The sequence below is a fragment of the Sus scrofa genome, chromosome 6, assembly GCF_054392235.1.
Source record: "Sus scrofa isolate SSC_HxYL_T2T_F1_AM1 chromosome 6, Sscrofa_HxYL_maternal_Yorkshire_Landrace_v2.0, whole genome shotgun sequence".
Taxonomy (NCBI): domain Eukaryota; kingdom Metazoa; phylum Chordata; class Mammalia; order Artiodactyla; family Suidae; genus Sus; species Sus scrofa.
The window spans coordinates 124,830,408-124,855,683 of record NC_139388.1 but is presented as its reverse complement, the minus strand read 5'-3'; the positions used below and the strand labels follow the sequence as shown (position 1 = coordinate 124,855,683).

Below are 25,276 nucleotides of genomic sequence, written 5' to 3'. Positions count from 1 at the left end.
TGACCTACACCACAGCTACAGCAATGCCAGAACCTTAACCCACTGAGCAAAGCCAGGGATTGAACCCACAACCTAATGGTTCCTAGTCGGATTCATTTCCGCTGCGCCACCACAGGAACTCTCAAGAGAGTTGTGATTTCCACCACAAATCAGCTCCGTGAAGCCAATCACCTCACAGTGGATTGAAAAAACTACTGTTCTAGGCCGGTGGCTGGAGACTCATCCTGGACTGTGGGATCCCCTCAACCTGCTGGCTCCTTTAAGGTCTAGCTTGAACCTCTGATCGCTCCCTCCTCCCAAAAAATGGCTAGTAAAACTTCCCCCCCTTTTTTTCTTTTTCTTTTCTTCCACTGAGGTTATCCTTGCATGGGGGTATCCAAGAGGTCAAATCAGTAAGAATTAGTTTTCTGCAGGCATGAAGTCAAATAATCAGCCGAAGAGCCTAAGGGGAGGTGCTTTGTACACACAATATCTCTGGCACAAATATTGCCTGAACCTGCCATTAAAATCTGTGGAATTTGATGTTCCTGTCATAGCTCAGTGGAAATGAATCTGACTAGGATCCATGAGGACGCAGGTTCAATCCCTGGCCTCCCTCAGTGGGTTGAGGTTACAGTGTTGCCGTGAGCTGTGGTGCAGGTCACAGTCTCCGCTCAGATCTGGCATTGCTGTGGCTATGGCATAGGCCTGCAGCTGTAGTTCCAATTCAACTCCTATCCTGGGAACCTCTGTATGCCACAGGTGTGGCCCTAAAAAGACCAAAAAAAAAAAAATTGTGGAATTTAAAAAATCTTACCTAATGAAATGTTGATAAACATGAAAAACTCAAACACAATCTCATTCACTAAATATGTTTTCATGAAGAAACAGGAAGCTCTTTTTTTTTTTTTTTTTTTTTTTTCACTTTTGTTCCTGGCTGCCCCATGGCATATGGAATTCCCAAGCCAGGGATAAGAACAGTTGTGAGCTGCAATGCAGATGCAAAAACGCCAGATCCTTTAACCCACTGTGCCTGGCCAGGGATTGAACCTGAGTCCTGACACTGCAGAGACACTGACAATTCCCCTTGCGCCACAGGAAGCTCTTTAAATGTAGCACATAATCAGAAAAATTTGATTTTACAAATGAAAAAATCAAATAATTATAGTGTATTCATGACTAAATATTAGATACATGTTAAATGTTATATTTTTAAACACTTTAATATCACAGGAGAACACATTAATATATTTAGAGTCAACTATGTAAGAAAATTTCAAAGAAAAATTAGAAGGCAATGTACAAGGTTAACAGTCTTTATAGTAGGATTTCAGGTTTGTTTTTTTTTTTTTATTTCTAAAGTTTTATACAAAGAGAAGATATTACTCCTACAATCATGAAAAAAACCGTAAAAGTTTTACAAGATTGTTATTTGATATTAAGATTTCATAGTATATCAATAAACTTTAGCTGTTTTTTCTTTAATCTATTATTATTAACTACATCATGAAATTAGTTTTAATTCAAATTTCTATTAATAAAATATATATTAATTCAAGTAATTTGGAAAGATTAAACATAAAAATCTGATAGAATTCATCAGCTGAGTAGATCTCATGGAATTTTATTTAATGTGTTGTGGGTTTTTTTTTAATGTGTTTTCAATATAAAAAACTGAAGTTCTGCCTTTACTTAGAAAGCTGCAAAGAATGTTGCTTCAAATCTAACAATAAGAAAGGGACAAATAATCATTAAAATAAACTTTTCCTGAACCCATTACAGAGCTGGGGTCTCAGAGCAACCTAGTAGCATCAAATCTAAAAGGGGACAGTTTTCCCTCCACCAAGAAAAGGTGGGAGATAGCAATGGCCCCTGTGACGTAGAGAAGAAAGAAGGAACCACCATCCTGAGCAGTTAAGTGCAACTCAGTTCATAGTTGTGACACACTGGTAACAGCCAAGCATGGACTATCGTGAGAGTATGAAACCCCCTGAAGTGCAGACAGGAAGGGATTCACCACCCACTCAGAGGCACTCTCCAATGACCTCCACAGCATCATGAGGGAGACTGGGGCAGGGATGGAGACATAAGAAAGCCTCCACACCATCCAGGCCTGGGGGTGCCTGGCCAGATGACCAGAACAACAGCAACCACCCTACAGGAGTAAGGATGGGGGCAGCCAAGAAACCAGCCTTCTCCTCTATGATACAAAAGCTGTAAGACACAGGGAAGAGCAGCAAATCTTACTGCCCCCATGGCACAGGTGGTGCAGAGAAGGGGAAAGATTAAGACTGTGCTGGCAGGGAAGGGACAGGAAACCATCTTGAGCAGAGAGCTTCAGAGGTCTCCTGCCTTGGAGCAGGTACAGGATCACTGAGATACCCTCACCCCAAGACCCAGGTACACCTACCCTGCTGAAAATTAAAATGGAACAAAGATGATGGAGAAAGCCCAGTCAGGAAGCACCAGACCACAGCAGGTTACCGCTAGGGAAGGGGCATGAGGCTCAGACATGTACAAAAGGGCTAAAGCTGACAGTGAAAAAAACACATTGGGGAAAAACCCTCGGGCAAATCGGCCCTCACCTCAAGCACAAGATAATGCTTTAAGGAACTTGGAAACTGATGACGCAGTTTCCATCAACTGCAGAACCCAAACCCTGCACCACTCAGGAGCAGACTGAAAACCTCTCCACTCTAATAGCCTAGCATTAGAGACTTGCCCATTTACAGGCATAACTTCTACCTACTTCAGTCTATACTGTCCTATACATGATGCCAAGCTTTCAATAAAAAATAACAAGATGTATGAAAAAGCCAGAAAGCCCCAACTCCCCACCTCTGCTGTCAAGAAACAAAGCCATCAACAGAACAAGGCTCAGATTTTGACACAATATTAGAACTATAACATTCACAATGATTAATATGTTAAAGACTAATGGAAAAAGGTAGACAATAAGCATGAACAGATGAGAAATTTCAGGAGAGGGAAACTCTAAGAATCAAATGGAAATACTGAAAATAAAAACCATTAAAGGAGAAGAATGTGTTCAGAAGTTTATTGGGGGGACTCAACACAGCTGAGCACAGAATCAGTTTCCTTGATGATAAGTCAAAAGAAATTGCCCAAATGAAACATAGAAGAAAAAAGAGCAAACATTTTACCCATGCAAAACATATTTTTCTATGTCAGTCACTGGAAACATTTTAAAGCTTAAATCTTTCCTTTCCTGAACATAAGTCATATTCAAGAACATTTTAATGACAATTCTATTGAAGGTAAAATGATTCTACTCAAGGCAAACAACCTCTGTTTTCTAAGAAGAAGATCTAAAGACAAAGCATTCATTTAAAAAGATACATGAACCCCTATGTTCATTGCAGCACTATTTACAACAGCTGAGACATGGAAACAACCTAAATGTCCAAGAACAGACGAATGGATTAAGATGTGGTACATATACACGATGGAATACTACTCAACCACAAAAAAGAACAAAATAATGCCATTTGCAGCAACACAGATGGAACTAGAGACTCTCATACTAAGTTAAGTAAGTCAGAAGGAGAAAGACAAATACCATATGATACCACTAATACCTGGAATCTAATATATGGCACAAATGAACCTATGTACAGAAAAACAAAAAAAAAACAAAAACAAAAAAACAAATTCATGGACAAGGAGAACAGACTTGTGGTTGCCAAGAGGGAGGGGGAGGGTCTTGGACTTTGGGGTTAGTAGATGCAAACTATTGCGTTTGGAATGGTTAAGCAATGAGATCCTGCTATATAGCCCAAGGAACTATTATCTGATCACTTGTGATGGAACATGATGGAGGATAATGTGAAAAAAAAGAATGTATTCATATGTATAACTGGGTTACTTTGCTACACAGAATAAATTGACAGAACACTGTAAATCAGCTATAATTAAAAAAATAAAATAAAATACTGCATTAAGAAACAAACAAAAAAAGCCCTAAAAACAAAGATGCACAGATTAAAAACCTTAAGAAATCATGCACCTCAAACCAACAACTGATGCCATTAGAGGAAGAACAGGAGCTGAGATACCCACACTTAGCAAGATGGAAACTATTTCATTTTTTCATATTTAGACATGTTCATTAAAAGAATCTTTCATAAGACCATTAAGAATTACTAAGCATAATATTTGATTTTCTGAGAATTTATAATGCAGGCAAATCAAACAATGCAAAGTTGGGATCAGTAATCCTTAACACAATGGGGAGAGAACAGAAGAAGAGGTGCCAAAAGCCTAGTAAACAGTTAATTGTCCCCAATAAATCCCAGCAAAGGATTAAAGATGAAGAAGAAAAATTATACCCTACCCTTTTCTAAACCCACTGATCCTGGCAATACAATCTAGAAGATTTTTGGATGAGTGCCTCATGAGCAATTAAAATAGAGAAGGAGATACCCAGGACCAGCTGTTGCCAGGTGAGCAGGTCCTGGCAAGCTAAGCACACCTCCTTTTTTTTTAACAGGAAGTGTGAGGTTGGGAGACTGGTGGGGAAAGAGCTGTTAGCTCATAACACTGAACACTTAGGTGCAGGTAAAATGCTCAGGGTTTTACATATTTGGCAGCACAATTATCCCCATTTTATAGATTACTATCTCCATTTTATAGGAAAAAAAATCCACTCAAAGAATCACACAGCTGTGTTTGACCATAAAGCTCCACTCTTACCACCAGATGTAGCCCTTGTGAACTCCACGAAGAAAGGAGACTGGGTGATGGCAGAGTTAGGCACCTAGCCTGCACTAAAGCAGCCCCGATGCCCCAACTGATCAGTGCCGGCCTGCAAGCTGCACTGGCTTACACAATCCTTGCCTCTGCTGACATTTTGGTCAATGATACAAAAGCTCTGCTTATTCAATTTATGTTCAATACAACTAGGACTGAGAGTTAATATGATGAATGGCCAAAGAAAATTCAAAATGATCTTGAGACTGGAACTCTGGCCTGAAATCAATGGGAAAGCTTTGCATTTTAGGGTAAAACAATCAATTACGGAGATGGAAAATGGAAGAAACTGGCTTGGACGAAAAAAAAAAATGAAGTTTTATGGAAAAAACAAAACAAAACAAGACCTGGGAGGTTTAGCGAATTATCAGTTTGATTTGAGCCAGCACCCAGTGCTGCTGCTAAAATCACAGGTAGGATTTTTGGAAGGGTGAGTTGTATGCCAGGAGCCTGCCATATACTATTCTTTGTACTGGTGGACAGAAAAATTAGCAGCCCGTATGATGAGGAATTGCAAATTATGTCCCCAAGGACTACCTGTGGAGACCATTGAGTTTGGCATGGACAGGGTGGTGTGATGCCTGCTTTTAAATATTCAAAGAGCTTCCGTGGGGGTGTAAGTGTGTGCTGTTCTGGAAGGCAGTGCACAGTGTTTGGTTAAGGACAGAGAGGTGGAGGTGGGTCCTGCTGAGTGGGGCTTTCCACCAGTTACAGTGTCCAGCAATGCCTGCTGGAGGGAAAGGGCGTGCCCTGTGCCACCAGAAGCGTCAGGAAGGTGACTGGCGAATGTTAGGAACATCTTCAACAAGACTTTGCCATGTTTTCAAGGCTAGGATTCTATTTTGTATTGTAACTCAAAAGTGCTTTGGAATTCCTGTGGTGGCTCAGCAGTAAGGAAGCTGACTAGTATCCATAAGGATGCAGGTTCTATCCCTGGACTTGCTCAGTAGGCTAATGATCCAGCGTTGCCAAGAGCTGAGGTGTAGGTCGCAGATACGGTTCAGATCCCGAGTTGCTGTGGCTATGGTGTAAGCCGGCAGCTGTAGCTCCGATTTGACCCCCAGACTGGGAACTTTCCTATGCCACTGGTGTGGCTCTAAAAAGAAAAAAAGAAAAGAAAAGAAAAAGTGCTTCAATGACTCTCCAGATAATTATGCTGAGTAAAAAAAGTGAACTCCTAAGGGTCACATGCTGTGTATGCTACCATTTATACAACAATGTTGAAACCACAGAGGTATAAAAATGAAGAAGAGATGAATGGTTGCCAGGGATTTGGGGGGGGGGCTTGGAATAGGAGGGAAGTGCTATCAGAGCCCCTCCTGGTGATGGATATAGTCTGAATCTTGACTTTTCCCAAATTTCAATATCTTGATTTGTGATATTGTAGCACAGCATTGCAAGATGTTACCTTTGGAGAAAACTGGGTAAAGATTACATAGGATCTCTATGTATTACTTCTAAAAACTACATGTGCATCTACAATTATCTCAAAAATAAAAATTAACCCAAAAATAATAAGTGAAAAAGCTCTTCATATCTCACCCACATGTGGGACATCTTACTGGGGTCACATGGCAGTGACATGCCAGGGACCATGACCAGAGGACTCATGGAAACTCCTCTCCTCCCCTCTGTGACCAGCCAGAACTTCCTGGCGCAGCTGGCACTATGGGAGCCCCTGCTTAGCTCTCCTGGGCGACTATGCCTTCATCTCAAAGCAGTATATCAAAGATTTCCTGCTAACCAACCCCACTTTCCAACTTTTCGACTCCTGTTAGAAGCAGTGCCATGTTCCTCGCTGCCCAGATTCAAAACTTGGAATCAGGAGCTTTGATTCCCGATTTTATTTTCTACATCTGGAAACCCAATCCTGGGAAGCTATTCCTCAAAATGTCTCCACATTTGCATCATTCTTTGTCTCTTGCAATTCTAGCCAGGCCTCTTCACCTCAGAGCTTCGATACTGAGCTAGCCCCCAGCTTCCCATCCCTGTCGATTTCTCCCCGCCCTAATGCCATCCCACACACCACGTGTTACTTCTCATCATCTTACTGTCCTAATAAGAAATTTTGAGCAGAGTGTGTGTGTGTGTGTGTGTGTGTGTGTGTGTGTGTGTGTGTGTGCGCGGGCGCGCGCACGCGCGTGTGTGCTTTCCACTTTGTGGAAAAGAAAGAGCATGTCTCTCTAAGGTGTGTAAGAGAATGTGTGTGTGTGTGGACTGGGGTCTCTGGCCAGCTCCAAATAGGACAAAGGAAGTCTAGAGATCTGTGACCAGCAACCTGGGACTCAACTGGAAGCATAAGATTCAGTGGGGGTGACAGAAAAATCCAGAGACAGCAGATTTCTGTACAGAAACCCAGAGAGGGCAGATTTCATGACGACATCAGGAGACCTGTACATAGGGAATAATGACCCTCTGGCAGGCTGCAAAATCACATCTTGTTGCCTTTCATGGAAGGAAAATGACGAATTATGAAAATAGAATGACATGGTTTCTCTAACCCAGGATTCCCTATCCCTGGAGACCACACAAGGAGGTGGAGGGCCCCAGAAGGGGATCCATACAGGTACAGAGAGACTGACTGTATTGGGGTGGATGAAAGGACAAGCTCTACAAGCTGAGTCACCTCACCCCAACTTATGAGACTTCCAGATGCATGAAGAGGGAAAAAAAATTCCACACAGTGTGAAAAGTCATGGCATGAGCCTCTGCTTCTTATCTCTGAGTAAGTTTGAAGATGGGTTTTTGTAGATAGAATGAAATATGTTACTGAAAACACTTTTTTCTTTCTTTTAAAAAGCAATTATTTGGCTGCAAATGCAGCCTTTTCTCCTCCAGCTATGACTCAAATACCTGTACATATTGCATAATGACCCTCTGGCAGGCTGCAAAATCACATCTTGTTGCCTTTCATGGAAGGAAAATGAAGAATTATGAAAATAGAATGACATGGTTTCTCTAACCTAGGATTCTCTATCCAGTCTGTGCCTATTTAAGGCAAAAATAATAGGATCCCATGGTTTCCGTGCTTTAGGTTCCAAGAAATCTCTTAGCCAAAAGGACCCCTTGGCTTTCCCGATTTTTGGTTTAATTTGAACTGGGAACACCTCCGTGGCCATGGTGCCCTATCTGTATGTTGAAGGAGGGGACTGACGCTTTTTCCTTAAAATCTAAGGTTCCATGATGGCGCATCCACTGTCCAGTCATGGGGGCGAGGGGGAGTGTTGAGGCCACTGTATCGGTTTTGGAAAGAAGTGTTCTTATAAGAACTAAACTTAAGCTCTTGGAGTTCCTGTTGTGGAGCAGCGGAAACAAATCTGACTAGGAACCATGAAGTTGTGTGTTCGATCCCTGGCCTCACTCAGTGGGTTAAGGATCTGGGGTTGCTGTGAGCTGTGATATAGGTAATAGATGCAGCTCGCATCTGGCGTTGATTTGGCTGTGGCTACAGTTCTGATTTGCCCTCTAGCCTGAGAATCTCCATACGCCACGCGAGTGGCTCTAAAAAGCAAAAAATTAAAAAATAAAATAAACTGAAGCTTTTATTAGAACTACACTTGGTGGCTACTGCCACTGTTGCCTTTCAGCCACTATCCCAGAACCAAGCACCCCTTGCAGGGTTAGGTGAGACTTTCATCTGATATTAAAGGGAGTGGACAGGGGCTGCAGGCATCATCCACGTTCCCCCTTCTAACAAGGCCATAAGCTCCTTGGCTCTGTTTTCTTGTCCTCATAGTGGCTGACCCAATATTGAACAGATGCTGGAGACCGTTATGGACCTTCCTTTGGGAAAATGAAAGATGAAGAAAGAAACATGCACTGATCTGGCGTTGATGCCCCAAGTGGCTGGGGAGGAGGCACATGCCCTGCCTCAGACTGAGGCCCAAAGGAGAGATGCCCAGGGTCCCAAATGCTGCATGTACCACTCAGAGAAAGGAGGAGGGAGCATCATTCCTACAGACTCATGCTTCAGGGCTTTTACTTTTAAATTTTATGATTTTCCCATGGGTTTTTGGTTTTGTTTTGTTTTTGTTTGTTTGTTTGTTTTATTTTAGGGCTGCACCTGCAACATACAGAAGTTCCCAGACCAAGGGTCTACTCAGAGCTACAGCTACTGGCCTATACCACAGCCACAGCAACACAGGATCCCGAGCCACATCTTTGACCTACACTGCAGCTCACAGCAATGGTGGATCTTTAACCCACTGAGCAAGGCCAGGGATCAAACCCGCATCCTCACGGATACTAGTCAGGTTCGTTACCACTGAGCCACGATGGGAACACCTCCATGTTATTTAGAAGTGCAATAAGGATGTTCCTGCGTATTCTTTTTCTGGTGTTTATTTTCCTTGCAGAATGATTCCAAGGAAAAATGGATGGGATGCTGCTGAAACAGTGAAGGCTCTGAGCATCCCTCCCATCTACTGAGCAGACGCAGGTATTTCAGTTAGACATGCTTCCTTTCTCTCATCGCCTCTTTACCTTCCTAGCCTGTGGTCTCTCCTCTTACCCTTTCCTCTCTCTTTTCTCTTCTTCGTGCCTTTCTCTTCCTTCCCACTCCCATCACCCGTATCTTGCCCTCTCTCTATTTCCTTTTTGGTGATGAGCAAAATGCAGTCACCTTTCCTTGTCATAAGTATAACTGCTAGGTTTTAGTTCCTTTGGGAAATAGGGCTGGTTGTTGGTGTTTTATCATGACCATAATGAAGACAGTTTTTCCTGCGAAATCTCCCATCTCCCTAGCTTTTAGGGTCCTCGAGACTGTGCACAGAGCCCAGGCGAGGGAATAGCTTCCAGATGAACATAAAGGTTAAGGGAAGGCTTCCAGCAGAAGGAAGGAAAAACGCAGAAAACACTGAAACAGGATATGAGATATAAATCTTCCCTCAGCCTGGCGAAATCAACCTGATAGGCCCAGCATTCCACTCAGCTTGTAAGGTCACCTACAGCAGTTTGTAAATAGAGCCATATCCATTTTCCATAGACAACAAAGCCAAATTGATGAAGAAGGAGAGGGGGAGGAGGAAGAAAAGATATTCAGTCTCCTAAGAGAAACCATGGCTGCTGTTTCTATTATAAAATGGGGCAGGGGAGGATTCTGTCATCAGAATACCGGGAAAAAGGAAATTGAGAGGAAGATGGAGGGGTCAACCCAAGCACCTAGACCCAGGGGGTTCCATGCCAATGCCATCCACAGGGGAAGGGCCCTCGTACCCACACCAGGGCACCATCACTCAGTCTCCGGGAAGTCTGGAAGGAAGATACAGCCTCAACTAGATCTATCTTGGTCACAAAGTCAAACCAAGACTGAGTGCTCCTGACATAGAGCAGAGTCCTCGGGAAGTGGGCCACATGAGAGGTAAGGCCAAAGCATGTGACTCACTAAAAGCCCGGGACTGGTGCCTGGCAGCCTTGGCACACTGCCAGAGTGGGCGTGGCCAGGAACCCAGGGGTGGGGAGAGTCAGGGATGACTACAGGTTCTGCTGGGACCCCGGGAAGCTGTGTCCGTTCTGTGACCTGTTGAAGTCAAGTGAAAATCCCCACCCAGGCCCTCAACACCCTTCCCACCTGCCCCTGTAGCTACCAGAGTCACTGTGATCTCACCCCCAGAGCTGACTACACTGCAGCCTGGGTCCATGTGCATCACTTAGGATGGGACCTCTTCTGACTTCCTCCAAACCCCACATCCAGACAGGTCCCTCAGGGCCCCACCTGAGAATCCAGAGAGGACAACCATGCCAGAGCCCCACTCAGTATCTAGCACCCCTCAAGTGAGCTACAGGCTGGATCTTCCTTCTCAGAGCAGCACCAGAGTGTGGGGACTCAGAGCCAAGGCACAGCCAGGCAGAAACATGCCAAGATGGGGCAGGGTGCGGGTGCGGGGGGTTGGGGAGGATTACATAGATTGTTGTAACCAAGCACTACTCCTAAATTATAAGATGGGGATAACATTATTTACCTTAGAGTAGTCCTATGTGGATTAAAGGTGATAATGCTTGAAAAGAACCTACTACCTTGGTAAATTTTTAACAAATACTGTTCACTTTTTTTTTTTTTTTTTTTTTTTTTGCTTTTTTTAGGGCTGCACATGCAGCATATGGAAATTCCCACGCTAGGGGGCGATTTAGAGCTGCAGCTGCCTGCTTACAGCACAAGTCACATGGGATCTGGGCTATGCCTGTGACCTACACCACAGCTCACAGCAACACCAGATCCTTAACCAACTAAGCACGGCTATGGATCGAACCCACAACATCATGGATACTAGTAGGGTTCTTAACCAGCTGAGCCACAATGGGGACTCCCATATTAGTTACTTTTATAACTGAAGGCAAAATTGAAAGGCATTCTCAAATTCTTCATCTATACATAAAAACATGCATGTATATACCTATACAACATATAAGTATGTACTTAAGTAACCGAACATATTAAACATGAAATATAGCAGGTAAGATTAATACTCTATCCATGGCATAATGTGTTCCTTTGTTGTTGTTGTTGTTGTTTTTGTTTTTTTTTTTGCCCCATCACAGCATGTGGAATTTCCCAGGCCAGGAAACAACCCACACCACAGCAGCAACCTGAGCCACTGCAATGACAATGCCAGGTCCTTAACCCACTGCACCACCAGGAAACTCTTACGGCACTCTTAATTAAATGTTAAAAAGCAGAGAGACCAAAACCATTTAATTCAAGCATAAGACAAAAAATAAAAATGCATTAAAAATTTATATCTTGGCTATTGTGAATACCGCTGCAATGAACATGCGAGTGCATGTGTCTTTTTCAAGGAAAGTTTTGTCCAGGTATATACCCAAGAGTAGGATTGCTGGGTCATATAGTAGTTCTATGCATAGTTTTCTAAAGCACCTCCATACTGTTCTCCATAGTGGTTGTACCAGCTTACACTCCCACCAACAGTGCAGGAGGGTTCCCTTTTCTCCACACCCTCTCCAGCATTATGGAAAAAATAAAAATCATTATATAAATAAATAAATAATAAAAATGTATAAGCTCTTTGCTATGTGAGTGTGTCTTTTAAATCTGTAACATAGTAGCCCTTTTCGTACTACGATGGGGCGGGAACAAAGCTGACTAGGACTTCTTGCTGCAAAACCATCTCCGAGAAGGAAACAAAATGAGAGAAGTGTGTGATCTGCAGACTGAATAAAATGTTCAACCATCATCTCTTACCTTGGACCCAATGAGAGTGTACAGCCACTGAATGGTTTCATTGTGGTTGATTACTCCATTCATCCCATCCACATACAACATAATCTGGCCCAATGCTACAGAAGAGAAGAGAAAAAGGAGCAAGGAGATGTTATAGTTTTATATATAAATATAACCTCCAATGACCATAACGTCAAGTGAGATTTTCAAACCTGAAGCACACAGTACAGTGAGAACCAAAATTGAAGAGAATCTCTGAGCTCTGAAATGAGCAAAATCTCACTGTAGAAAGTGGTGACCACTCCAGAAGAAAAAAGGGCTATTCCTAGAAGATGCAATTAAGGCACCCAATCCAGTGATTGTTGTTTCTCTGTGCCTTGATGTATAAAGGCACATTTTTATGTTTCTGTATCTTTGTAGTGCCAGACAGGGCAAAGATACCCATGAGATGGTGTCTGGGTCGCCGTCTCCCACTGGGGCCAAGAAGGTGCATGCAGTTTCTAAAAGCCACCTGTCTCATGCCCCAGTCTGCAGTCAGGTGGGTCCTGGATGCTAAGGAACAAACCTAAGCTAAGACAGCAGGTAAATATGTATCTAAAGATCAGTTGTAATTCCTTTTAAAGATTTTCATTTTTTAAAATGTCAGAAATCATATAAAAAATGTGTTGATACCAAGTCCTAATTTTTTTTCCATTAAGTATTATAAAGTGTCATTTTTTTTTATTTCTCCAATACGTAATTTTTTTTCTACTGTACAGCATGGTTAACCAGTTACACATACATGTATACATTCTTTTTTCTCACATTATCATGCTCCATCATAAGTGACTAGACATAGTTCCCAGTGCTACACAGCAGGATCTCATTGAAGTAAGTCAGAAAGAAAAAGACAAATACCATATGATATCACTTATATCTGGAATTAATATACAGCACAAATGAACCTTTCTACAGAAAAGAAAATCATGGACTTGGAGAATAGACTTGTGGTTGCCAAGATGGAGGGGGAGGGAGTGGGAGGGATTGGAAGTTTGGGGTTAATAGATACAGACCAAGTCCTAAATTCTTTTTTTTTTTTTGTCTTTTTTGCCTTTTCTAGGGCCACTCCCGTGGCATATGGAGGTTCCCAGGCTAGGGATCTAATCAGAGCTGTTGCTGCCGGCCTACTCCACAGCCACAGCAATGTGGGATCCGAGCCGCATCTGCAACCTACACCACAGCTCACAGCAACGCCAGATCCTGAACTCACTGAGAAAGGCCAGGGATCGAGCCCACCACCTCATGGTTCCTAGTCGGATTCTTTAACCACTGTGCCAGGACGGGAACTCCCCAAGTCCTAAATTGTTAAAGAAAATACAGTATCCACAAATTGTCAATATGCACCAAAAAAAGAAAAAAAAAACAAAAAAAAAAAGCCATGAAATAACTTTTTTAAAACAAATGCTAACTTTTACTATCTTTCAGTTCCCTTAGTATCAAAATAATTTGGATTCTAGATAATGAACAAAGAGAAGTTATTTACTCTAAATAAATAAGCTTCCTCAAACCACGTCTGACTTCCCAAAATTAATTAGCATGGCACTGACATTTTTAGGCAATATTTTATTTTCTGGTAATAATAGGGTATCTCATTTTAGAAAACTGAAAGAGGTGTGAAGTGAAAATAACTCATAATCTCATATTTTAAAGAATCACTTTTAATATGTTGACATATTTTCGCACATTCTTTTATGCTGTACACACACACACACACACATCCTTCTACATAGGTTATAGTAAGAGTCCAGATGAAATGGTGTTTACTGAAAAGAGCAAAGTACAAAATAGTGAGAATCCACTAATTCCAAGCATACAAATATGTGTTATGTTAGAAAACTCATTATTATTCTATCCAACAAAAGATCAAATAATAAAACCACATAATCCTTCTAAGAAAAAAATATGCTCCTAAATATGTAAATACTCAAAATTTTAAACAATTAACTGGAACATATCCTTGACGCAAATAAGCAACATATTTTTGGAAATACCAGATTCATGTTCTATTTGGTGGTGAAACACTGGAGATACACATTTTAAAATCAGAAATAATTTTAAAATGATGTCCATTGACTCCAAGATTGTGTCATACTGTGCTACAGAGTTTTAGGTAAATTTTTTTTTTTTTTGTCTCTCTGTCTTTTCTAGGGCTGCATCCATGGCATATGGAGGTTCCCAGGATAGGGGTCCACTCAGAGCTGTAGCTGCCGGCCTACACCAGAGCCACAGCAACAAGGGATCTGAGCCATGTCTGCAATCCACACCACAGCTCACAGCAACACCAGATCCTGAACCCACTGAGCAAGGCCAGGGATCGAACCCGCATTCTCATGGTTCCTAGTCGGATTCGTTAACCACTGAGCCACAACGAGAACTCCAGTTTTAGGCAAATTTAATAAGACATGAAAAATGAGAGACAGGCTGCCTGCAAATGAATACATAATACTGAAATTATTTGCAAAAAATATTATGGATCCAATAAAAATCCATCTACAGAATTTATAATGAAGAGGTCAGCATTACAACCACACTCTCACTTTAATGAGAAATAAGTATGTAACACACAAAGTAAATCAAAGTTTGATACAAAAATATATAAGATAAATGAATATATGACAGCAAGTTATGATAAAGGCTTAAATGATTTATTGTATAAATAATTCATATAAATTGACAAGAAAATACCAAATGCCAATAGAAAAAAAAGCCAAAAGCATTTCATAAGAGATGAAAAGCTGTTTTATAATAACAGATGTTCATTCTCACTATAATAAAAATGCACATTAAAACGTGAGAAAAAGAATATATATAGATGAGACTGGATTGCTTTGTTGTACAGCAGAAATTGCTAGAACATTGCAAATCAACTATAACAGAAAAATTAAAATATTTTTAAAAAAATAAAAAGTAATGAGTTTTCTGTTGTGGCTCAATGGGTTAAGGACCTGACTAGTATTCTTGAGGACGTGGGTTCAATCCCTGGCTCCATGGGTTAAAGATCTAGCATTGCTTCAAGCTTTGGTGTGGGTCACAGATGTGGCTCGGATCCTGCATTGCTGTGGCTGTGGTGTAGGTCAGCAGCTGCAGCTCAGAATAGACCCCTAGCCGGGAACTTCCATGTGCCATAGATGAGGCCACTAAAAAAAAAAAAAAAAGAGGTAGCATTTTCACTTAAGTTATCAAAGATTTTTTTAAAATAAATGATTAGGTATCAATTGCAGGAGCGGTTCTACAAGTACCTTCATATATTCCTGGTGGCAGAGCAAACTGCTACATGTCTTGTTCGGCTACTGAGTGCTGTAATTGTTTTTAAAATAGTTACCATTTAGTGCTTACAATATCCCAAATTCTTAGGGAGGACTTTAAATGTGTTATTAACACAACAGCCCTGCCATAAGGTCGGTTTGAATACTTTACCCCCATCTGACAGAGGAAAAAACTGAGGCTCTGAAAAGTAATGTGTCCTCAAACCCATCAGTACCAAATGGCAGGGTCTCCTCCAGCCAGGGTAGGTGGGCTCCTCCTTGTCCGTACTCAGAGCCTAAAAGTCCTCTCTAATCTCTTCCCCAGCCAATATGATGTCAGGAATCTATCTTAAGGAAATAACCCTAAGTGAAAAAAAAAAAAAGGATGAAGCAAAGATACTCACTGAACTGTCATCTATAATATCAAAATTTCAACTGAAATCAGTTCTAGAATTTGGCATACACAGTAATTTACCAAAGCTATGCCCTAACCTGTGAACTGTTTCTGATAAAATAATTTTAAAAATAGAAAATTAGAAACATTATATAATTCGGAGTTCCCGTCATGGCTCAGTGGTTAACAAACCCTGACTAGCATCCATGAGGACGTGGGTTCAATCCCTGGCCTCGAGCAGTGGGTTAAGGATCTGGCTTTGCCATGAGCTGTGGTGTAGGCCAGCGGCTACAGCTCCAATTTGACTTCTAGCCTGGGAACCTCCATATTCCACCGGTGCAGCCCTAAAAGACAAAAGAAAAAAAAGAAAGAAATATTATACAATTCAATAAAACACTAAAATCTCCAAGCAGAGAAGGAAAGGAAAATCCATGACATATTAAGCATTAGATATATATTCTTCAGATGTATTTTTCCCTACTTTTTCCTGTTTTCCCTATTTTTCATTATGATCATATTGTTATTTCTATAATAGGAAAGTAAACAAATATACAAAAAGGAACCAAATAAGACTGTATGTTAAGTGCTTTCCTTGGCTTTCAGAATTTTTCTTACTAGTCCATTACTCTCAGCACACCCCTCCCTCCTTCAAAAAGACACAACCCCCACTTCTTGGAAGAGTTCAAAGAATTTGACACATTTTTCCCCATTTTCCCTTTCCCCTTTTCTTTCCTCCTCTCCCTTCCAAAATGAACTGGAAAATCTATAGGAAAGAGTTTGCACCACAGTCCTTTTCCCATTCGTGCTCCACTGCTGAAGCCCTAAGTCTGAGGCAGATTTTAGCATCTTCTAAATCAGCCTAATGTCACAGCCTAATGAAGACTGTTCAGCCTCTGGAAAGAACATCCCTTGGGGGACCTTGCACCCTAAGGCTGAAAAGCCAGGTATGAAGGTCTCCTCTGGAACTGTTCAGGGCCTCTGGCACTGCAGAAAGTCCAGCAAGCCAGGACACCGCTTCAAAGGGGAGTCAAAGTAAGAATTTCTGTAAGTTTTCTATGATCTGTTTCGCTCAAGGGTCTATTAACTTCCCACTATGGAGGAAGAAAGTCACAAGAACGTCCATGTCTAGTGAAATTCGAGTTTCTGATCACACTGTTTTGTCACAATATTGTGATAGTCAATAGCTTTGGGGCTCTATCTTTTGCAGTCCAGTCCAGCCAAAGCACTCCTTCCTGCAAAACCCACTTCAGACACAAGATGGCGCTAAATAGATTTAAGTGGGTTAATACTACACTAGACTTCCACAACCAAAAAAGCACTAATCTAAATGAGAGCCTATGGGGGGCAGAAAGAGAGAGAGATGTCCTGGTTACAGGAACCATGAAAATTAATGATTTCCATTTTTAAGAAGGTTGAGGAGGATCAGAATGCAGAGAGAGTGGTGGGTAATGACAGCACGGTCTGAAAAGAGATCAGGGCATGCTACTCATGGAATTTACTCAGGCATGTTAATTAATTTTCCGTGCTTCAGGTTTGCCATCTCAAAAATAAGATAGTAATATTGCGGTACCTATTTTACAGGGGTGTTGTAGGAACTGAGTTAGAGCAATGCCTGACTCAGAGCAAGTGCTCAATAAATGCTATTCACATAAACTGCACTGCCAAAGTGCCATATCAATTATCTACTAACTGAAGCACTCAACCCAGACTCTCCAAGACACAAAGTGGGGGAGCGAGCCAAAGTCACAAATATTTTCTTCCAAAAATTTTTAGTTTTATTTTTTATAGGTAAGTACATGTTCCATTTTGAGATTTTTTTTTAAATAAATTGTGAGGTTTAGATTGATGTTCTTTTTTTCACATAAATGCCCATTTGATCTAATATTGTTTTTTGAAGCAACTATCCTATCTTTAACTGCTTTTGCAAATTTGCCAAAAATCAATTGGCTGTTTGCACAGGTCTATTTCTAGATTCTTGTTTCTGTTCCGTAGATCCATCTGCCTATTCCTTTGCCAATAATACCACACTAACTTAATTATCACAGCTTCATAAGATATCTTAAAATCTTACAACTGCAGTTTTCCTTTTCAAAATTGTTTCGGCTATTCTTGTTCTTTGCTTTTTACATATAAATTAAAGAAGAAATTTGTACATATCTACAAACAAAATTCTTACAAGTATAATGGGAAATGCATTTAAATCTACAGATAAATTTTGGGAGAATGGACTGCATTAGTATATTCATTCTTATAATCCATGTGTGATCCTACCATGTCATAATTTACATCCTCTCCATTTACATCTGTTTTAACTAAAGATTCTGCGTATGTGTTCTTGCTAAATTTGTAAGTATTTTATATTTCCCTGAGCTACTGGAAATATTTTTAAAACTACTCCATTCCCAACTGTTTATTACCAATATATAGAGATTTAAAAAACCTCTTTTTTGTTTTGATTTTGTATCATGTAACTGTGTTAACTTTATTAATTCTAGGCATTCTTGGGTTATGTTTTTGCAGATTCTATGATGTTTTCTACATAGGCAATAATGCTGTCTATGACCTAGAACAATTTTACTTATTCCTTCCCAATCTATATTCTCCCCTATCCTGTATTCCCCCCCTTGCCTTATTGTTCTGGTTAAGTATAAATCTTCAATAAATGTAGGTAAGAGTGGACAACTTTGCCTTTTCTCAATATTAGGGGAAAAGCATATAGTCTTTCACCATTAATTATAATGGTAGCTATAAGTTTTTGTACATTGCCCTTTATCAAGGTGAAGGTGATCCCCTCAACGTCTTGTCTTTTTTAAAAGTTTTTTTTTGTTTTTAATCATAAAGGGATGATGAATTTTGTTAAATATTTTTCTCTTCGTCAACCGGTATTATCAAGTGATTTTGCTTCAAATTGTTAATGTGGTGGGTTATACAGAGAGAATTTTTTTTCTTTTTAGAGCTGTACCTGGGGCATGTGGAAGTTCACAGGCTTGGGGTTGAATCAGAGCTGTAGCTGCCGACCTACGCCACAGCCACAACAATGCAGGATCTGAGCCACGTCTATGACCCATACCCCAGTTCACTGCATCTGTAACCCACTGAGATCATGGATCGAACCCACATTCTCATGGATACTAGTTGGATTGGTAACCCGCTGAGCCACAATGGGAACTCCCGGAATGAATTTCAAATATTGAACCAGTCTTGCATTAACTTTGGGCCATGGAGCTTTATTCTTTCTATATACTGCTAGATTTGATTTGGTATTTTGCTGAGGATTGTGACATCTTTGTTCATGAGACATACTGGTCTGTAGTATCCTGATTCTGTCTTGTTTCATATCATGGGAATGCTCGCCTTGCTAAATGAGTTGGGAAGCATTCCCTCCTCTTCTGTTTTCTGGAAGAGATTATGTAAAACTGATTTTATTTTGTCTTTAAATGTTTGGCAGAATTATCAGGAAACCATCTGGGCCTAGAGATTCCTTTTTCAGAAAATTATTAACTGAAAATCAAATTTAATAGTCATAGTTAATAATAGTTATAGGAAAAAGACTAGTCAGATTATCTATTTCAAACTGGGCGAGTTTTGGTAGTTTGTGGTTTTTAGGGAATTGGTCCATTTCATCTAAGTATCAATTTTATTTACTTAGCATTGTTCAGAGTATTCTCTTATTACTCATTTAATGTCTGTGGAGTCTGTCATTGATACCACTCTTTCATTACAGATTTAGCAATTAGTGTCTTTCTTTGTCATTACTGCTTGTCACTTTTCAAAGAACTAGCTTTTTTGTTTTCCTGATATCAACTCTATTATTTCTCTGTTTTCAATTTCTTTAGTTTTTACCCTTTTCTTTATCCTTTCCTACTACTTGCTTGGGTTTATCGTTCCTTTTTTATTCTGGTTTCTTAAGATGTTTATACTATGGATTACTTTCCTTTTTTCTAATAGAAGCATATAATGTTTCTATTCGTTTCCTCCCATGCATTGCTTCAATGGCATCCCACAGATTTTGATTTGTATTTTCATTTTATTTAGTTTAAAATATCCTCTAATTTCCATTTGAGAATTCCTCTTCAACATATGGATTATTTAAAAGTATGTTAACTTCCAAGCATTTGAAGATATTCCTGTTATTCTTCTGTAATCAATTTATAGTTTAATTCCATTAAGGTCAGAAAATACGATTTTTTCATATGATTTCAATTCTTTTAAATTTGCTAAATTTATTATTTTTTGTGACTCAGGATATGGTCTATTTTGGTGAATGTTTTATATACACTGGAAAAGAGTATGTATTCTGCTACAGTTGAGTAGAGTGCTCTAAAAATGTCAATTAGAACTAGTTGGTTGCTAGTATTGTTAGGTTCCACTACAGTTTTGCTGATTCTCACTCTACAAATTCTGATTGCTAAAGGAGAAATGCTGAAGTCTCCAACTATAACAGGATTTTCAATTTCATCTTTCCGTTCTCTTAGTTTTTACTTCATGTACTTTGAAGCGCTATAGGTTTTCCATTTCTGGGTAAGTCAACTCTTATCATTATAATGTCCTTCTTTATCTCTTGCTATTTTCTTTACTCTGGAGTCTGTTTTCTGTAATGTTAACATAGCCTTCTTTTGATTATTGTTTGTATGATATTTACTTTTGTATCTTTTTGCTTTTAAACTAACTATAGCATTATAATTACAGTGGGTTTTCTTTTAGGCAGCATTTAGTTGGGTCTCATTTTTTGTATTCATTCTGATAATCTCTGTCTTTTAATCACTGTGATTAGGCCAGTTACATTTAATATAATTATTGGTCTACCTGAATTTAAGTGCATCATTTCCAATCTGCTACTGAGTTCATCTAGTGAGATTTTTATTTTGGTTAAGGTATTTTTCATTTTCAAATTTTCCATTTCATTCTCCCTTATGTCTTCTATTTCTTTTCTGAGACTCTCTAGCTATCTATTCACTTCAGTAGTGCTCATCCTTACTACTACGACTTCTTCTTCTTCTCCTTCTCCTTCTTCTTTGTAATAGCTGCTTTGAAGCATGTGGCAAATGTAATATCAATGTTACCTTGGCACTGAGGTCTTTATATCTTCTCCTATGCAAGTTGAAGTTTTCCTACTTATCATATGTCAACTAATTTTGGCTTATATCCTGGACATTTTGGAAATTACGAGACTCTGGATTTTGTGTAAATATGACAGAAAACGTTGACATTCTTGTTTAAGCAAGGAATTAACCTGATTCACTTGAAGCCTTAATTTCTGACCTGCATTTTTTGGGCTATGGTTCCAATGCCAATCCAGTTTTTAAAGGCTTTGCTGTGCCACTGGATTGGTCAGGCATGTTTAGTACCCAGAGGCTTGTCTGGAACCTGGACAGAGGTCTACCTTGTTGTTCAGTTCTCAGCCTTTGGTATGCTCTTTAGGATCAGATTCATGTGTGTAATGTTTGGTGAGCCAGGGGCTCATGAAAAAACAAGCAAACAAGCAAAAACAAACAAACAAACAAAACACTTTGCAGGTCACTTTCCTGAGCAACTCTTTTTCCATTTTTTCCCTGATACTTTTAGTTTCCCTGAGGCTCCCCTTCTTAGTTATTCAACCAAAGAGCTGGGCCATTATTTATCCTGCTCTGCCACTTACTTTCTGTGACTGAATCCACATTTGGGGCCTAGCAGTGAGAGAAGAGGGAGGGAAAAATTACAGAAGGAATTCATCCCAACCCTCTTGTGACTACAACTTCTCTTAATCAAAGCAAAATTTTATGCCTCCTTCTCTCAGAGTTTTAGGTGCCTGCAGGCCCCTGCTGCTCTCACGTTATTATCACAGCTGTCCTCACCATGGGATTATCTGGGGGCAGGGGTTCAAGATAACAGAGAAAAGACTAAGAAACATGGCAGACTTTGGCGCTCTTTAGTGTCTGGGGTCCCTTTTCCTCCTACTCAAGCCTAAAGTAGAAGGCTTCCTCTGGAATGCTCTCTTAATATGCCAATGGCCGTTTTTGGGTTTTGGGCTGATCTGAGCACAGACAAGGAAATACCAGAAGAAAACATTTAAAATCACCTTCATAACACTATTTGGGATTCTATTCTCTTACTCAGTCTGAATGCTATCATTTATTCTTCAAAGTCCTCAAATAGATGCATTATGTATTTTTCCCAGATTTACAGTCACATTTAATAGGAGAGACGTGTGTGCTTATTCCATCTCAGGCAGAACTCCTCTCTGCTCTGCTTTTAGAACAGCATTCTCACAGCAACACAGAAGATGGCCTGGAGCGAGCAAGTCTTATGTTGAGGGTACACTCAGAATTCTACCTCGTCAGTCTAACTGCAAAGTTTTCAATCCTTTTTCTTCTTTTCTCCTCTTCTCCCACCCTCCCTCCTTTTTATTTTCCTTGCTTCTTTCTTATTTTCCTTTCTTTTTTAAAGCTGGAAGCCTTTTAGTCCAGGATCTTCTAAAAGGAACCGTAACATAGACAACAGATAACTCCCATATGCTTTGTTGGAAGCAAGGCTGGTGGGTTTTAAAGTTTTCCCCCTTAGCACCTGATTACCACCCCCCATCCTACCGAATGCAATGGATTCCAAGGAGCCCTTTTAAAAGCATCTGATCACCCAAGCTAGATGCTGAAGCTCTTTGAACACCTACATTTTCAACCACCACCAGTGGGTTATGAAATCAATTTAGTGAGTTCAGACCAGCAATGTATATTTTTCAGGAAACAGAATAGAAAATAGAGTGCACTTCAGTTAACGTAAGGGCTGTTTTTATTTTTGTTCTGTTTTAAATCAATATGAAAAATTTCTCCTACAGATCTCCATCACAAGAGTTTGGAAGCTACTGTTCCAAACTCCTTCCCCTTCCTTATCCTCCACCTCCATTGAGTCACCTAATTTCCTCCATTTCCCTCTGAAACAGGACTCAAATTCATCTTTTCCCCATCACTGCATTGGGTCCCGCTTCCACGGTCTCTCTTGGATTATAGCAACTGCTGATTTGGCTGGTCTATCTACTGTGATTCCCACTCTTTTTCTAATGCATGAAAGATGCTGACAGTGAATTCTCTAAAGCTTTAACCACTTCAGCTGAAGCTGGAAAATCTTGGGACAAGGCCCGAGGTCTCTCCTATCCCCAGCCTCCCACCCACTTTCAGCTTCCTGTCCACCCCATCAGGGCTCCTGTGTCTCTGAACCTTCTATTCCCCTTAAGGACTACAATCCTATACCTATCGTGTTTGAATTAGTTATCTGTGCCTTCCTTGCTTTTAAGAGGAGTTCTTAAATGTAAAATATATATTCATTCTACAAACAAGAATGAGATGTAATTTCTTTTAAAAAGAACTTCTTATACAAAAGAGACAACAACCCCAAGAAAATAATCCCACATTGGTTATCTGCTTGCTTGTTCATGTCCTTTCCTTTGGCCAAAGATGCCACAAATGCCATGGAAGAAGTTGAAAAGTAATTCCTTCCTGGCAGAGTCATCTGGCTTTTTAAACAAAGAGCTCTTAAACACTGCTGCCCTGAGTTGTCTTTTAATAAACCCTTCATCCGTTCTTTCCTTTCACTTGATATTACAGTGAAATTACAGGTCACATGCACTCTGTAAATGGGCTCAGAGATCCCAGAGCTCTATCACCTTCTTAAGGGAATTACACAGTTTAGGGCAAAGTATTTTTAATGCAATGTTGTTGAGGTTTTTTTAAAAAAGCACAGAAATAACTATAGGCATGGCACACATTTGACTATAAAGTAGCCCTTTTATATATCCTGGACAAGGCTTTCATTTGTAAACTAAGCATCCTCTTGAATATTTGGCCCTACAGTTCAACCACGAAACAAAAGATATCGCCCACTGAAGTCTGAGTGTTTCAATTCACCTTTGTACATCACCTCCTTTTTTTTCCTTTTTTTGCATTTTACGGTAACTTTTAATTTTTATATAATTTCAAAATTACAAAAATGTTGCAAAAATAGTGCAAGCAACTCTTGTTTATTCATGTAAAATTTACTGTGATCCATTAATTATTTACATTGTGTACTATTTCTCATTCTTTCCCTGAACTTTTAAAAAATATATTTTTAGGAGTTTCCATTGTACCTCAGTGGAAATGCACCTGACTAGTATCCATGAGGATTTGGATTCAATCCCTGGCCTTGTTCCGTGGGTTAAAAATCCAGCATTGCTGTGAACTGTGGTGTAAGCCACAGATGCGGCTTGAATCCCGCATTGCTGTGGCTGTGGCATATACAGGCAGCTAGAGCTCCAATTCAGCCCCTAGCCTGGGAACTTTTATATGCCACAGGTGCAGCCCTAAAAAAGCAAATAATAATAATAATAAATAAAAATATGCTTTTAAATAAAATGTGTATATTTAAGGTGTACATCATGATGTGATATACACATATACAGTGAACGATTACTAAGTCAAGCTAATTAACATGTCATCTCCTCACATAGTTACCATCTGTGTGTGTGTGATGAGAGCACCTGATTCTTTTAGCAAATTTCAACTTCAATGCAGAATCATGAGCATAAGGAGTTCCAATGGTGGCTCAGTGGGTTAAGGACCCAACTTGTCTCTGTGAGGATTCAGGTTCGACCCCTGGCCTTACTCAGCGGATTAAAGATCCAGCACAAACTGCGGTGTAGGTCATAGATGCAGCTTGGATCTTGTGTTGCTGTGACTGTGGCATAGGCCTGCAGCTGCAGCTCCAATTAGACTTCTAGCCTGGGAACTTCCATATGCCACAGGTGCAGCTGTAAAACAACAACAAAAACTATAGTCATCACACTGGCCCCTTAGGCCTCTAGACTTCATTTTCCCACTCTTGACTTTCTTTTCACAAAAGCAACAGGAAAGAAAAGCATATTCCACAGCCATTCTACTAGATCAGATATTTTACCATCTGAAAATGTGACTGCAACTAACTCCTATTTATTTCAACCAAAAGTACTGAAAAAGTAGACTGGGTGTATGAAAAATTAGAGGCCTTACCCGCAAGGCCAATTTTCTGCTACAAACCACCAGAGTTGAGTTTGGGTGAGGGTTTGGGGGGTGGAGGGGGTTGTTTGTTTTAGGGGTTTTTTTTTTTTTTTTTTTTTTTTTGGTCTTTTTGTCTTTTTAGGGCCACACCTGCAGCATTATTAAAGCTCCCAGGCTAGGGGTCAAATTGGAGCTACACCATAGCCATAGCAACGCCAGATTCGAGCTGCGTCTGCGACCTACACCACAGCTCATGGCAACGCCGGATCCTTAACCCACCAAGCGAGGCCAGGGTTCAAACCCCCGTCCTCATGGATACTAGTCAGATTTGTTTCTGCTGAGCCACAGTGGGAACGCCTGTTTTTGTTTTCTATTTTAGAGAAGGGTGGCCTATGACTTACTGGTTGGGAGTAAAGATGGAGGTTGGAATCATTCAGTTCCACCTGGAGGCCATAGAAGCCGAAGACTGACACGAGTCTGAAACCAGAACATAGTCGGGGTTCTGACAATCTGCACTGAGAGTTCTTAAATCAAGATAATCTCCAGAGAAGGAGGGAGAAAAACCATCATAAAACCTTATCTCCTGGGAAGAGTTAAATCCTCTTTTAAAATGAGATTTCAACTCATTTTAATCAGACCATTAAAATTTACTCTTCCTAATTCTGAAGCAGATTTGCCAATCGCCAAT

The 25,276-nt window shown here is 40.2% G+C and overlaps 1 protein-coding gene across 30 annotated transcripts in view; it reads right to left on the bottom strand.

The window, feature by feature from the left end:
• Positions 1-25,276, bottom strand: part of FHOD3 (formin homology 2 domain containing 3) — a 548,282-nt gene that overhangs the window by 221,275 nt on the left and 301,731 nt on the right. For all 30 annotated transcript variants that reach the window (XR_014807874.1, XR_014807875.1, XR_014807876.1 and 27 more), the window contains exon 6: positions 11,948-12,042. Coding sequence is in view for 27 of the 30 variants with exons in the window: in XM_021096273.2 (XP_020951932.2) it covers positions 11,948-12,042 (95 nt within the window). In the remaining 3 variants the exon portion in view is untranslated. The remainder of the gene's footprint in view (positions 1-11,947; positions 12,043-25,276) is intronic.